The sequence below is a fragment of the Mchenga conophoros genome, linkage group LG23 (assembly GCF_057382185.1).
Source record: "Mchenga conophoros isolate Kocher_MC1m ecotype Shallow Benthic linkage group LG23, M_conophoros_male_GT1.1, whole genome shotgun sequence".
Lineage (NCBI taxonomy): Eukaryota > Metazoa > Chordata > Actinopteri > Cichliformes > Cichlidae > Mchenga > Mchenga conophoros.
The window spans coordinates 53,965,520-53,981,193 of NC_140547.1; the positions used below are offsets into that span (position 1 = coordinate 53,965,520).

At 42.7% G+C, this 15,674-nt stretch overlaps 1 protein-coding gene across 2 annotated transcripts; it reads right to left on the reverse strand.

Moving 5' to 3' along the window:
- Positions 1-78: 78 nt before the first annotated feature.
- cd99 (CD99 molecule) lies at positions 79-15,006 on the reverse strand. Of its 2 annotated transcripts, XM_085264856.1 has the most exons (14): positions 14,677-15,006; positions 10,290-10,322; positions 10,148-10,207; positions 9,649-9,681; positions 9,391-9,438; positions 9,188-9,226; positions 8,751-8,804; positions 8,235-8,312; positions 6,303-6,323; positions 6,023-6,043; positions 5,635-5,655; positions 3,238-3,348; positions 3,087-3,140; positions 79-1,737 (listed from the first exon to the last, which is right to left on the reverse strand). In XM_085264856.1, the coding sequence occupies exons 1-14, from the start codon at positions 14,735-14,737 to the stop codon at positions 1,709-1,711; spliced, it is 663 nt and encodes a 220-aa protein (XP_085120982.1). In that variant the 5' UTR covers positions 14,738-15,006; the 3' UTR covers positions 79-1,708. The 2 variants fall into 2 exon arrangements, with proteins under 2 accessions (XP_085120982.1, XP_085120983.1); XM_085264857.1 differs by lacking the exons at positions 79-1,737; positions 3,087-3,140; positions 3,238-3,348 and adding an exon at positions 4,326-5,095.
- Between the last annotated feature and the right edge of the window lie 668 nt (positions 15,007-15,674).

A 15,674-nucleotide genomic window follows, 5' to 3' on the forward strand; every position in this document is an offset into this window, starting at 1 on the left:
AAATGGGAGCAGACTTTCAGCTGCTCAGGTACGTTTGTGTGGACTTGGTGCAGGTTAAACACAACGAGGGTTCCAAAATACAAACACAGATCATTTTATTTGAAACATTAGCGTACATTAAATCCACTCACAAATGCAACATTTCTCTCATCTAAGTCAGATGTAAACAACTAAATAACCTGGATCACATCTCGGTTTGTAAACCCAGACAAATTAGTAACAGACTAACAAAGCTCAAAGCATCTGTACACACCAGCTCCCCAACTATCTACATCTCACAGGGATGCAAACTATTTCAATATTTTAGCATCGTAAGAGTTCACATCACATTACAGTCTGAGTGTCTGCTGATGAGCCCTCAGACTGTAATGTGAAGCTCATTTATGACCAATGTCCCAGTGTGAGTCTGTGGGACAGCACACAACGTGTCACACTGAAACAAACACCTGATGAGCATAAATGCGTCGGCCCAGTGTCAGTGGTCTGTGGCTGCTGCTCGTCTGAGGCACTGATTCATTAAACCTTTCACAAACTCTCTGTTTGCTAAACATGAGCCGACACATCTACACATCCCATGTAAATATACCAAACACCTGAATTCAGCTGCTAAATGTTCAAACTTTTAGTGACATCGTATTTAGGACACTGTGTACAATTACTTCTCATCTTTTAGCATAAATCATATGTTGATAAAGAGCTGCTGATTCTGAGTGTTCATCTACAAAGCAGCAGACTGACTGTTAGCACGATAAAAAGGTTTTGGACAGACGGAGGAAAATGAATATTTATAATCAAGCTCAAGATAGCAAGAAACTCATGTTTGTGCTGTATGTTACATTAAGAGCAAAGATCCTAAGAGTTGGCTACAACGAGTGCAATAATAAATGTGCATTTTTTGTGTTTCATGAACAGATGTGCTCACACTGCAACCAACACTACAAACATCTCCATGCGCTCAGCACGGGCTGTGCTTCCTGCTGTCGTTTACCAGCACTGGAAATGTGCGTGGCCTCCTGAAGAATGTGCACTTCCACTAAACGCTTAAATCATGCGACAAACACGGTTCTTTTACTCTAAAATACACATTTTCAGTTGATTTTCATCGGTCACACACTGAGCCTAAACTACAGCTCAACTAATGAAAGCTCTCCTTCAGTTTGAAACACCTCCAGGGACCAGGCTGGCTAGCATGAACACACCCTGCTCCAAACGGGGTCACTGCTGTGTTTGGATGTGTTCATTTTGCGCTGCCCAGCAGCTTTTATATCCCTGTTCTCTGCAGAGGTGTGCTGCAGAGGTGTGCGCTACGCTGAATAGTATATGTGTGTATTTAGTAAACTGTAGTAACGAGTGTTTTAAACGGGAACCCTACAGAGGAGACTTACTGTTAAAAATATCACCTGCATGAATATTTGCACCTACTTTAAAATAAATGTGTGTATTACCACAGTGCCAGAGTATTCATCTTTACAGTAGTTACACACAGCCAACAAACACAAATACAATGCTCCTTTCAAATCACCTTTGGGATATTCTGATTTTTGTTAAAGACACAAAGAGAAGATGCACACTCAGATGTTTGCAAATGGACAGTCTTCAAGCTGGGCTACAGTTGTAGTTCTGGTTTAAGTCGATCAGGCTGCAGAAGCACCACCAACAAGGCTGACTGGAAGTTGAATGAAGTCCTCTGGCAGCAGGAGAGACGCGTCTAGTTTGTCTGGAGCAGGTTGCTGAGAACTGAAGTTAGAAAGAGCACAGAGATAAGCCAGTGCCTGTTCACAGTCACCACCAGGGGGCAGGCTGGGCTTAGTTAGTCTTTTTGGTGCTGTTCTGGATGTTGCCAATATCACGCTCCATCGGACCTTCATTTAAGACTTGTTACATATAATCACTGATTATTTCCCCCTAATCATGCTTTAGTATTCGAGCTGCGAACAGCAGACTGATCTGCATTCAAACATTTTAAATATTCACTTTGTGCACTCTGATTTTTCTCCTTCCAGTTCACACTTAACATGACTTTATCATATCAATGAACATCTGTTAGCAAACAAGCTCACTCACTGCTCAGGTCACACATTTCAGAGCGTAACAGTTTTAAAACTGTTGACTGACCAGTCATCGCTCCTGTGTCACAGCTGAGAAAACAAGTAACACTAAAGCTACAGTAACTAGAATCTACTCTGTAATGAGGGGCTGAGAGGTACTCTTTACTGTTACTCTGTGACAGCGTGACAGTCAAGCACCCCAGGCAGGTCTCAGTGATCACCTTGGTGATGGGTGTGGTCTCGTCATGAAGGTTCACTGAACGGTTTGATGAGGTGATGCTGCTGTCCTCAGCAGATCTCAGTCCAGTGAACACTCCTTATTAACTCATTCACTGCCAGGGTTTTTGAGCATTTTTACTCATTTTTGAAGAGCCACAGAAAACTGTGTGTTATGATCATATAAACGCTGAACCTACCAAAATGAAGAACAGACTCTCTTCTTCCATCCAAAAAAAAAAGCTTGTTTCTACCATTTTCCATTCTTTAGTAATCAGCTGTAGAAGAGAGGTGGGTTCCACCAAAAATGCCTGTTTTGACCAAAAAAAGGGAGAAAACGAGCTTTTTGTGAAAAATACATTTCAAGCAGTCTGATGTTCACTGACAAGCTGCCCGAGGTTGTATTCTAGCCCCTCCCATTGGAAACGTAATTGACGTCTATAGACGTCAATGGCAGTGAATGAGTTAAGACACCTTTTGCAACTTCGTAGTAAGCAGCCAGCTTGAGCCTGATTCATGGCCGTGTCACAGAGCCCTGACGCTCTGCAGCCTTCTCACAAATAAACTGTGAATTATCACTGGTGTAGAAGTAAAGACAGGAAACAAAGAAAACAGTCTTGTTTCTCCAAAAACCTCACATTTTTCATTCTGTTGAAGCCCTTCGCCCCTGGTGGTGGAGAGAATACGATCGTACACTCCCGTCTTCAACCCAGGTTACAAAAATCAAGATGTGCAGGCCGTCCGAAACAACACCAAAACTGGCACATGCGCGGGCAGCTTTGGGGCGTGTCACGCCACCGTGCGTGGACTGTGAGAACTTACCTTGAGGCTCGGAATGAGTGCCTTGGTGTCCTTTACCACTCTCTGGATCTGCACCTGGATCAGAAACACTTATCAGGATGATGTCAGAGTCCTGTTATCTGTAATCAGCAGTAATACTGAACTCATTATTACAGAAACGAGGGATACCGACCTCCCTGCAGCTTGAAGCACAGTTTCTTCTTCTGATAAGCAAAGTAACTGGACGCTGCTCCCACCAGGGCAACGCCTACGGCACTGATGATTCCTGCAATCGGACCACTCCCTTCGAACGGAAAAAGGACACAGACATTACTGGAAGGGACCCACTTTAAATGTATTCAAATTCTATTTTTTAATCGGTATGTCAAATGACTTCGTTTATCAAGATCAGAGTAAAATCACTTTAAAGCAGGAGTGTCCAACTCCAGGCCTCGAGGGCCGGCGCCCTGCAGGTTTAGACGTGTCCTTGATCCAGCACAGCTGATTTAAATGGCTAAATGACCTCCTCAACATGTCTTGTAGTTCTCCAGAGGCTGGGAATGAACTAAACCTGTGAATCAGGTGTGTTGACCCAGGGTGAGATCTGAAACCTGCAGGACACCGGCCCTCGAGGCCTGGAGTTGGGCACCTCTGCTTTAAGAGTGGCAAATGTTTGCAAATACTTGTAACTTGATACCTGCTCAAGTGAGAAATCGAAACAGCGCTCTGTGTTTGTTTGGCTCACAAACATGATCGTTAGAGTTTAAGATTTTAGGAACAATTCAAAAAGCTTGATCCAGACCCAGTCCATGAGCTGTAATGACCACAGTTCACCACACGATGGCGGTACCTGTGGCGTTAATAACTTTCAATGCCACAGTTACTGGCAGCACTGGGAAAATGTGCAGGAAGGCAAATGAAAAGCAGATGCAGCAGCTCCAGTGCAGGGCGTGGCAGCATGAATAATGAAGCTGTTCTTTGAAGCCACACTGAGTCACTGAGCTTTGTCTCATGATGCTGCTGATCACTAAAACAGGGAGTTGCCTGGATATTAAACAACAAGAAAACAAGGCAGGCTGGCAGCTGTGTGCATGACTTACTGCTGAGAAATGTGGAGAATGTCACTCACTGCTCTCCTGTCTCACACAGGACCCCCGAGGGCTTAGCGTGATGTGTCTGTTATGTTATTATGATACTGGGACATAAGTCGAGGTCATTATAAAATCTAAATCCTACAGCACAACAACTCTTGTGGATTTAGGAATCATATTTCAGATACACTGACCGTTTCAAGCTGCTTTTATGATTTTATTATTATGTGTTACACTTTTCTCAAAATAAAATCCAAATCCCTTAAAGACTCGAAGCAAAAACCAAAAGTCCAGTCACACAAAGAGCAGTTCAGAAGCTGAGCTGTGCCAGAGAGAAGAAGCATCATCGGATCACACATCAGAAAGTCTACCCCGGGAAGTTTGCAGCTCTACATGTTGGATGTGTCAGCTGAGGCTTTCAATGCGTGCTATCCTAAGAATGCCGACTGTGGAAGAGATACGCAGGCGTGTCCTGACACAAAGGGATGGCAGTAAAAAACCTGATTTCGAGTAAGCAAACCAGTTGTCATGAACATGGATGAACATGTGATATTTAGCTGCATTCACAGTCAGACGTTCTTTAAAAAACTCTCCCAGTATGAGGTGCTGCTGGTATGTGGTCCCCTCTGACTGTCAAAGTACTACAAAGCACACATTTGTTTGCACAGCAACAAATTACACAGAAAATGAAGTAACATAAAAAAGTATCCCAATGACCACAATCCTGGCACCCAGCAAAACAACATGTCTAACTGCTCATTTTGAGTCCATCAGATATTGAAAACAGCTTTTGTAAACCGCCGCATGACCCAACAGCTCATTGCACAGCTTGTAACAGATCCATGGCCCGCTCTAACAGAGGTGTTAAGATCTGCTTTAAGTTGGACATCCAAACATAGAATTCCTCGGGCATGTTAGCGTTTAACATCTTCAGGATGTGGCCCCACAGAAAGTCTGGATCTGCAACGACACAATCGTAGCAGGGTTTTAACCAGAGGAACCAGACCGGGGGGCCATTAGCAACTTAAACAAAATGCAGCCCATCAAACAGCCAGCACATAATCCAGCTCCTACCCACCAAGGTAATGAGCTTTCAAAACAACTAGTAACAGGAAGTCCATAATGATAAAAACTTATGTAGGAAAGCAGAGGCATTCTGTGGTGCTTCCTCCATGACAGGAAACAGGAAATGACCAACAACAACTCAAGAGCTTCGATTCTGAAGACGAACACACAGGAAGAAGGGCTGCGCGTCTTCAAGGCCGAATAGATAAATGTTGGTCTCATGTGCTGAAACCTTTTTATAGCGACTGCACAACCAAATGATCCACTGTTATTATTACAGCTCATGATTATATCATCACCACATTTAAACAAATTCCACGTGATCATAAAAACAAGAACACTGTTAGTGCTGGAGACTGAGCATGGTCCTCATATGGAGGACACACTGTGCAGGTCTAGCAAAGCATGGACTGAAGATCAAACGTGGGACTCACCTTGAGGCTGGTCAGCGCCACCTGTGAGAACACGGGATTCACATTAATCAACAGTGTTTATTACAGACATGCTTCATACTGTGACACTGATGTCATGTCATGCTAATGCTAACACGAGGACGAGCGAGCTGCCTTAGTGCAGCTTCGTGCTTCTGGATTCTTTTTTTTCTGTTTACTGCTGCATTCATGTGGTTCAAAGTGCGTCCTGGTTGTTCTTTATAACCACAGATGAACCAAAAGGCACACGAGTCCTCTAAGACTGTCTGCAGAGCTGCTGCTCTGAGGCAAACCTGTGTGTGTGTGGGTACAGTACAACAGGCCCATCGAGTGCTGCATTTCTGCACTCGTCCAGGCAAAGCATGGACTGAAGATCAAACGTGGGACTCACCTTGAGGCTGGTCAGCGCCACCTGTGAGAACACGGGATTCACATTAATCAACAGTGTTTATTACAGACGTGCTTCATACTGTGACACTGATGTCATGTCATGCTAATGCTAACACGAGGACGATTGTGCTCATTGGCTGATCTTGAGCAAAGTATAAGTATTTTTTGTGGCATGATAACTTAGGACAGCAGTGCACTCCTGCTACTCTTGTTAAATGAAACATGTAGTCATAATATTTGTAAGGTAAAAACGAGACAAGATGAACCAAAATACTGCATACCCTGAGGACCCATGGCACGACCTGGAAGAAAAGGTTAGACGTCAGTCAGAGAGCTGACCTCAGACTCTCAGCACAGCAAATCAACATGACATCACATACCTCAGTCATGACTTGTCTTTCCTGTCTTTGGTCAAAATACAACTAATTATTCTAATGCTGTCACTAAACCAAGACCAAGGGTGTCCATCTCCAGGCCTCCGGTGTCCTGCAGGTTTTCGATGTGTCCTTGATCCAACACAGCTGATTTAAATGACCTCCTCAACATGTCCTGAAGGTCTCCAGAGGCCTGGGAATGAACTGATCATGTGATTCAGGTGATCTCTAAAACCTGCAGGACACCAGCCCTCGAGGCCTGTGTCCTGTTATCTAGGAATTAAAAAACAAAAAGATCTACACTTGTTTTTCTGTATTTTCCTTTTTTCCAATGATAAGAAGAAACAACATTGCAGCAGTTCTGATAAACGATGAGACGTTTTGATCTGTCCTTTGGTAAAAATAGCTTCTAACCATTTAAAGGTCAGCAGAACAGCATCAGCAGCTCAGTACTGATCTACACAGGAGCACCTCAGACTGGTCCTAACGTCTGGTCCTTTCTAGTTCTGGTGACCACTTCAAGTCTAAACAAAAACAACAAAGTGAAAATGCTTTTATGTCCCATCCTCAAACCTCCAAATGTGACCAATAAAAACAGTTCCAAAAGCTCCATCGCAGCTTTTTAACCTTTCACACAGCGGTCACTGCAGCTATTCAAAGGCTGTTTACTTGTACGTCTGTCAGTGTTGATGGTATACTTGCACATAAACCACTGCACTGGACACTGATGTGTCCCTCCAAACCCTATTTGTTATAGTTTATATACATGCTGTTATATTGACATGTTTTTTATCAAAAATATTTGAGCTATTTTATAGTTTTTACACAGCGTATATTATTTATTTGTGTGCCTGTTGTCTACCTAAGTGGATGTAAAAAACTCTTTGAAAAGTACACGTTTAAAAAGAAGAAGTTCAAAAATCTTTTTTTAAGCCTAAAGAAGAATAAAAATACTAAAGAAAAACATCCAGAGTGCGGCTGTCATAATTCATGCATGGAAGGGTTAAACAGATGTGCAGTAAACTCATTAAATAACAAATAAGGGGCCAAAGTGCATTAACCTCAATGATAAAGACGGCCAAAAGAATCTACTGCAATAAAGACTAAAAATAAAAAGATAGTTGCTTCTGTGCATATGAAACTGTCTCTTTTGTCTTTAAGTAATTTTAGTTCCCTCGAGACAACATCAAGGATAAATAATGAAACAGTGTTGGAGAAGAGCCACAGGGCGTCAACATTACCGTGACATTATATCAATGTGTTGTTGTCTTCCAGTGACACATGATACCATTATAGCAGCTGGGCAGAGTCAGCGGTAGTGAAGGGCAACAAAACACAACAACAGTGAGGAAGTACTGCACAAACTCCAAAATGTTCCCTAAATACAAACTGGAACCACTGAATTTTCTGACTCACAAATGGGAAACAAACTGCATAACAGCAGTAACAAAACACTTATCAGCTACAGTGCAGATTTAGACCGTGTTATAGTGCCATCTGTCATTTATATAATCAAAGGTCTACAGCTGCAAACACCAGCAGTATACAGCTGGAAGCACAACGAGTAACATCCTGATGCATTTATCCCAGGGGTGTCCAACTCCTCACCCTGGGTCAACACACCTGAATCAAATCATTCCCAGGCCTCTGGAGACCTTCAAGACATGTTGAGGAGGTCATTTAGTCATTTAAACCAGCTGTGCTGGGTCAAGGTCACATCTAAAACCTGCAGGGCACTGGAGGCCTGGAGCTGGACACCTGTGATTTAGGGTTACACAGAGCCAAGACAGAGACATAAAAAACGATAGAAATAACATCATAAAACAACCGTTATCGTACCTCCTGAGCGGCCTCCATCAGGCTTGTAGTCTCCAGTGCTTACATCAAACAAGTCGGAATCATCAAACTTTCCACCACCTGAAAAAATGATGAACAACCAATTATGCCGTCACATGAGAACACCAACACTTCTGTACTGCTACAGCTGTTTCCACATGTTAACAACATCTGCTGAGACTGAAAATCTGCCACAAAGACACTGCTTGATGATCAATGAACACAAATGTGGGTTTTCTTGATGAATTCAGTCGTTGTCATATCTTAAAAAGGTAAATTTATTTCCATTCATGGTTGTGACAGGAAAAGCATATGTAAGGTCACGTGATTATATCTGACCAAAACCTCAAAATGCCTCAATTATTATGTTTATTTGCCTTCATGATGTGCACTGAAGAACTGACAGGGAAGCAAAGAGACAGAGCCTCAGGTCAGAGCTGCTAAACTGGAATCTCATCCATAAATCAGTGTCGAACCAACAACCTGCCACTGACAGCAGCTTATGAAACAGAGGCTTACCTCCTCCACCCTTTGGTGGGTTGACAGCAGGTTTGTCAGGTTTAGTGGTAGGTCCTGTAAATACAAATGCATCATGAGAACCAATAATAATATATACGATAAACAGAGCAGATGGATTAAAGTCTATGTGGGCAAAGGCCCACCTGTGAGCACAGCAGCAGTGCTATACGTCCATGCTCTGTGCAGATAGCACCATGTTAGCATTGAGCCACACACAGCAGTCAATCAGCCAGACTCAACATTAATGACTGAGTCCAGACTGAATCTACAGCTGACAGCTCAAAGCAGGCGGGGGAGGGCCAGCCAGCTCGAGCACAGATGAACTCGCTCCACACTCTCTCACCCTTGTTGAGGCGTAAAGGAAACGCTTCCCAGTACTCACCATTGCTACTACTAACAAAACTGGAGTGACTGATGGGAATGATCCATGTCTTTACCTGGATTGACAGCGTCTCCCAGATTGAATCCATTGGAATCTGTGACATAAAAAAGAAAATTCTTCAAACACTGTAAGTGATGATTCATTTACCTTCAAATACACTCACACACAAAACAAACATGTAAAATCCATCTTAGCGTCAATGTCCCTGCATCACAAATGATACAAAAGCACAGGATGTATGAAGGCTGTCAGACCTACCAGAGTCTCCAGGACTTGGTTTCTTGGGTTTTTCTGGCTGTGGCTCGTCTGTGGAAGAAAGATTAATTTAAACAAAAACAGTGGTGGACAGTCCAAGCATGGCTAACGAGGAGCTATTTTATGATTTATGCTTAACAGTTTTGCATTTGTAGAAGTAAAAATCAGACATGAGATTAAAAAAGGACAAATATATTACGCAGAACAAATTCTGACACTCAGCAGAAGACAATCAGTAAAATAAGACGTCAGCGTATCTACCTGTTCCAAATGCATCCCAAAGGTCTAGCTCACCTGAAGGAGAAACACATGGAATTAGTCTGTTAACCCGTCCACGTGTGTGGCTTCAAAACAGGAAGCTGTGCAGCATATCAACTGGGACATACGTTTAAATCTATATTTATACCGTTTTATTTCTGCTTTCACAGTCTTACGTTCTTATTATGAAGCAGTTTCTGGGAAATTTAAAGATGGCACGAATGACTGCCAGAGCCACAAAGAAGAGCATGAAAAACATCCAAGTTTGATTCATCGAGTTTGATTTACACAGCTGATGTGTTACAATGGATACACCTGTAATCTCATATATATACATATATATGTATGTCATTCATGTCATTACTGAGCACTGACATATTGTGTTCAGGACAATGGGACAGACTAACACAGATCATCATATGTGTAGTATACATCACTGTAAACAAAAGGCCACTGATGGCGTGCTTCAAAGTTCAGTCGTAACACATGAAATACTACAAACCATCCTTATTGGGCTGCTCTGGTGCCTTTGGCTTCTCTTTGGGCTTTTGGGTTGTCGTTTCTAAAGAAACAGAAAGAAACGAGTGAATGAAACCTTTAAAAAAACAATGCTAGGAAAAGTGCCCGATGTGACGGTCACTCACTTATTTCATCCAACCCATCCTCCAGGCTGAGTTCTGTATGAAGAAGACATGAGGAAGAGCATTACAGTTTAATAGTGGAGACTGTTGACTGTAACCACAGGAGGGTAACACTGTCACACTACATCACACTTCACATAAATACCCTTTATATTTATATCTATATATGTTTATATCCAGCTTTGTCAGCATGTCTGATTTCCTCTGAGTCTTTAACTAGCAGACACAAACATGCCCGTGTGGGCCCATGGTGGGAAGCTGTAAGTGACCTGGGTCATGAATGGAAGGCTGGGAGTACTGGGAGTGCTGGGAGTACCAGCAGAGCGAACATGTCCAGAATGGTGACGTCACATTAGATGGTTTCATGCACAGTGTGGACGGTGGCAGGTAGATGTGAGGTTCATGTTTCACAGTGACTGCTGTTTTTATTTCCCGCTGAACGCCATAGTTTTACATTTCTATCATGTTTTCTACGATATCATCACTGAATTATTAAGATGTTTGGTATCGTGTTGTTTATTTGTAGCCTTTGTTTATTAACATATTTTAAATACCTTCACGATCTGTACTTTGTAAAACTAATCTTAAATACCAGTTTCACTAAGTCGAACTTAGAACTGGGAAAACTGGCTGAAATTAACCAATTGAATTTTTTACCTATTCATGTTTTTATTGCAGAATGGAGTCAGAATGTTCCCTGTGCTATTGAAAGCAGCACTGAGTCGTCACAACCCACAGTCCACACTAATCGCATGCCAGATGTGCCGGGCCCACAGCTCACTGTGCCCCTTGCGTGTTGGATACAGTCATACAGTGTATTTGCTGGTTGCTAGGGCAGCTCTGACTGACACATCAAGAAGCTGTAAAAAGCACGAGTCACAACTGAAAGTAGGAGGTGTGAGCCGCACTTTGCCTGAACAAGTGCAGAAATCCAGCACTTGCTGGGCCCGTTGATCTTGTACTGTACGCGCCCACAGACAGGTTTGCCTCAGAGCAGCAGCTCTGCAGACCGTCTTAGAGCAGCGGTCCCCAACCCCCGGGCCTCGGACCGGTACCGGTCCGCGAGAGTTGAGGCTCAGGTCTGAAATGTCTGGTTTTCATGGTTTTTATCAGTTTTCAGCGTTATTTTGTTATCGTTTTTAGCATTTACGCGGTTTTCCTGGGTCTTTTCACGTGTGTTATGAATAATTTTCTTTTTTCGGTACCGGTACTAGTTTTATTTTGTTGTATTTATCCGCGACACCTTAAAGGCCGGTCCATGAAAATATTGTCAGGCATAAACCGGTCCGTGGCGCAAAAAAGGTTGGAGACCGCTGTCTTAGAGGACTCGTGTGCCTTTTGGTTCATCTGTGGTTATAAAGCACAACCAGGACGCACTTTGAACCACATGAATACAGCAGTAAACAGAAAAACAAGAAACGAGAAGCACGAAGCTGCACTAAGGCAGCTCTCTGGCCAGTACTCGAACTAGTTTTTGCATATATTCCTTTTATCTGCTTTGCACTTTTTAAATATAGTTTGTGACCAGATGAGTGCAGCATGACAAATGTTGTACAGCAGCAGGTGATGGACAACAGAAGCTTTTGGATTTTGTTTCATTTTAGTTTCATTCTCTGGTGTCTTCCTACAATTAGTTTATCCATGCTGGGAGTTTGTTGTTTAATTGTTTGGCTTATTATGTAATATATACGCAGCCTATATTTGTAGATCTGTGTGAAGGGAGGTTTCTTCATTTGATTGTTGGGTGTATTATTGTAGGGTCTACCTTACAATATAAAACACTTTGAGGCGACTGTTGTTGTTGTGCTGAATACAAGACAACTGAACATACAACGTTGCCTCTCTTCACAGTTCTGTCGTTAAAGATCTGACACATTTTGGGGTCAAGTTGAGTTTTTCAGTCTATTTTTCTCAGTCTGTTTCAACCTTGGTGGATGTAAGCAACATTTGAGTGGACATGAGCCCACTCTAATCCCCCCCAGAATTCAGTCAACAGCTTTGAAGGTATCGTGCTGACAGACAGACAAAACGCACATATGCACACAGCACCACAAACCTACGGCCTTTTCTGACTCATGCCAGGACAATATGTATTACATGTAGATTACTGATCAGCTCTTTGTGGCTCTGATTCAGTGTTGCTCATGGTCACATGACCTGTGACAGGTGATGTAAGACGATGGCTCAGAGGTCCATCCTGGGAGTTCTGCAGTTTGGAATGTGTTTTAATTCTTTTCTCCAAATATCAATTTCCCATCAAACATGCACGTATGGCCCCACGGTGAGCACGCCAGTGTGGGTGTTTCGGCATGTTTCCTGGGTTACAGTTATAATTTAAGATTTATGCAAAGTATCGTGACGAGCTGTGGGTGAAGTAGAAAACCTCAGTTACTACAGTGCGTGCCATCTACTTTAGAAAGCATGCCTGTGGTTTGCCATACCAGCTCTGTTTGAGTTTCATACAGGAAGTATGACAGAGGAAGACGTGCAAATGGCGTGCAAACTTTAAATGTAGCTGACACTCACAAAGGCTGGACTGATATCTGTCAGCTAGCTTAGTAACACCCCCAAACAGGATGCAGAAAGGACACCAAACCTAGATAAGTGGCAGAAAATGAATGGATGTATTTTTGTCCCCATGACGTTTTCCCGTGGAAAAAGTTTATACCTTGGAGTATAACTATGTTGAACAAATCCTGGATGTGTATAATATGATGTGATATGATATGTGTGTTACTTGTATTTGATTTTTGGAGTTGTTACTGAGCACTTTCTTGTTGTTAGTGTCTTTAATGTCTGTAATTTAGTGTGATGTGTTTATTGTTATTAACCTCTGTCTCTCTTCCACAGCATGTCTTTATCCTGTCTTCCTTCTCTCACCCCAACCAATCACAGCAGATGGCCCCGCCCCTCCCTGAGCCTGGTTCTGCTGGAGGTTTCTTCCTGTTAAAAGGGAGTTTTTCCTTCCCACTGGGTTGGGTTTTTCTCTGTGTTATTGTAGGCTCTACCTTACAATATAAAACACCTGAGGTGACTGTTGTTGTGATTCGGTGCTGTACAAATAAAATTGAATTGAATTATCGTTGTGGTTATTTGTCCGTCTCCAAAACATGAACTGGATTTCCAAGAGGTCAAATAAATGTAATGTAAAGTGAACAGGGACTTGGACACTAGTGTTTGAACCGAGGAGAAGATCGGCTTGGTTGATTTGGATCTTCTCACATTAGTCCAAACAGATATCCAGCCACGTCAGGCCCACTCACACTCACAATCTTTTCTACAGGCACCCCAACCTTCATTTGTAAATGAATGAAAATAAAACTGTTTGCTTGATCCTGACGAGCAGCATCTTTTCGCTCTAAACTCGTACCAGTCGTGTGACAAATTGCTTCCACTTCTGGAATTTGGTGTATTCCCAAAAAAGGAAATAATCCTGGAAACCTCAGAGGAACCAGCTATCATGTGTTTGACCCAAAGAACAAAAAGACCAGAGGACCACACTAAGGACACTGTAACAAACATGTAATAAACATTTTTCAACATTATATGAAATGTAGTGTTAATGTAATTATTCCAAAAAACATCTCGAGTATGGAATATGTTGCAAATGATATGAGCTTCAAGCCTAAACTCTTTAATGACATCATTGCACTCTGGGAGGAACATCCTTCAATCAATAACTCGAACATTTCGGCGGCTACTGTGTAGCGTCTGTAACTGATACATGTTTTCTAATAAACGGGTTATGAGTTTGTTTAGCGAAAGAAACGTCCGCTTTATTTGAAAAAGCACACAAAAACCCCACACAGGAAGCCCAGATCTCCCAGTTTTACACTGGGAATTGAACGCAGCCTATATCTGTAGATCTGTGCGAAGCTGGCAACATTAAATTTGCTTCAAAACCCCACGTGGGCATGACGTGATCAGCGATTGGCGCACACGCATTAAAGTTTTGAGAGACGTGTTACGCGCAGTTTCAGACGTTTGTGCGCACAGGAGGGTTGTTAACAGAGACAATGTTCGGATTCGTGAGCTGAACTAAATAAATTGTGAATAAAGGATGAGTATCCCGGTTTGGATCGAGGCAAACAGTTCAGCGTGTGCTCAGGTTGCAGGTTTTTGTGTGCATTGAACCACAGTCCTCAAAAGTTACACGTTATTACAAACATTTGTCTTATTTTACGCGTGTGGATCATATCGTCCGCATGTGCAAAGAGCAGACGTTATTACTACGAAATAATACCCAGCTTTTCAAAGAAGTGCTTCTTTGTTTATTTGCTTGTTTGTTTGTTTTTGGCAAGTGGCCAAACAACTTTTTAATTCGCTATACTCGTCTCGCGTGACCTTAAAAAGCAGTTACACACAATAATAATGGCAGCTGTGCTTTTACCTTGTGTTAATGTTCCAGTAACCAGGAAAAGCAGCACCGCAATCCTCAAACAAAGCTTCATGTTGGCTCTTCTTTAGCCGTGTGCGCGGGTCGGCGGCGGGTATTTGTGGACTCAGAAACACTCCGCTGGTGTCTTCTTACACTTCATGAGTCAACTTTGCCTGTGAAGCACAGACTGGGTGTGGCAGCCTCTGAGAGGGCGTTGTGCGTGAGACGCAGGGAAAGATACAAGAACAGCAAACGGAGCCTAAAATCTTTCAGTGATTTCCCCAAAATTTACATCAGCCGATATAAATATTGCAGTTCGTATGTTTGCTGCTGATTATGTACTTCAGTTACGCCTGTAGCTATATAAGACTGAGCTTTTTTAAGGCAGGTGGGAGGTCTTTCATGGGATGACTCATATTTTCTGGCTTGGTTGTAGCCCAAGGGCTCAGGCTCCTAACCAGCTTATACAACAAGAACCAGCAACAGTTTCTGAAACGTGTGTGCCGCCTAGTGTGTGTCCGCCTCTGTCATTTTACACCCTTTCTCCACATCGTTCATCCATTTTTGTTCCAGTTTAACTTTTACAAGTAATCTGATTTTTGGCTATGATTACTATGACATGCAACAGTTCAGGGGTGTATGCCCATGCCTGTGTGATTACAGAGAACTATAAACAGTAAGAGCTGATCTAGATTTGCAACATAAACACACCTGGGATGCCTTCTGCTTATCAGATCCCTGTAAATGATCACAAGAGTTTCAGAAAACTCAACTTCTGACCTTGAGGTCACTGAGATTCAAACTCATTCAAGATTTGGCCTCATCAGTGACAACGATGAGGCCGCCTACAGGGAGGAGGTGGATCGTCTGGCTGAGTGGTGCGACACAAACAACCTGCTGCTTAACACCGAGAAGACCAAGGAGCTCATCGTGGACTACAGGAGGAATGCTGACCCACATCCACCCATCCACATTAAGGGGACGGCTGTGGAGCGTGTGAGCAGCTTCAA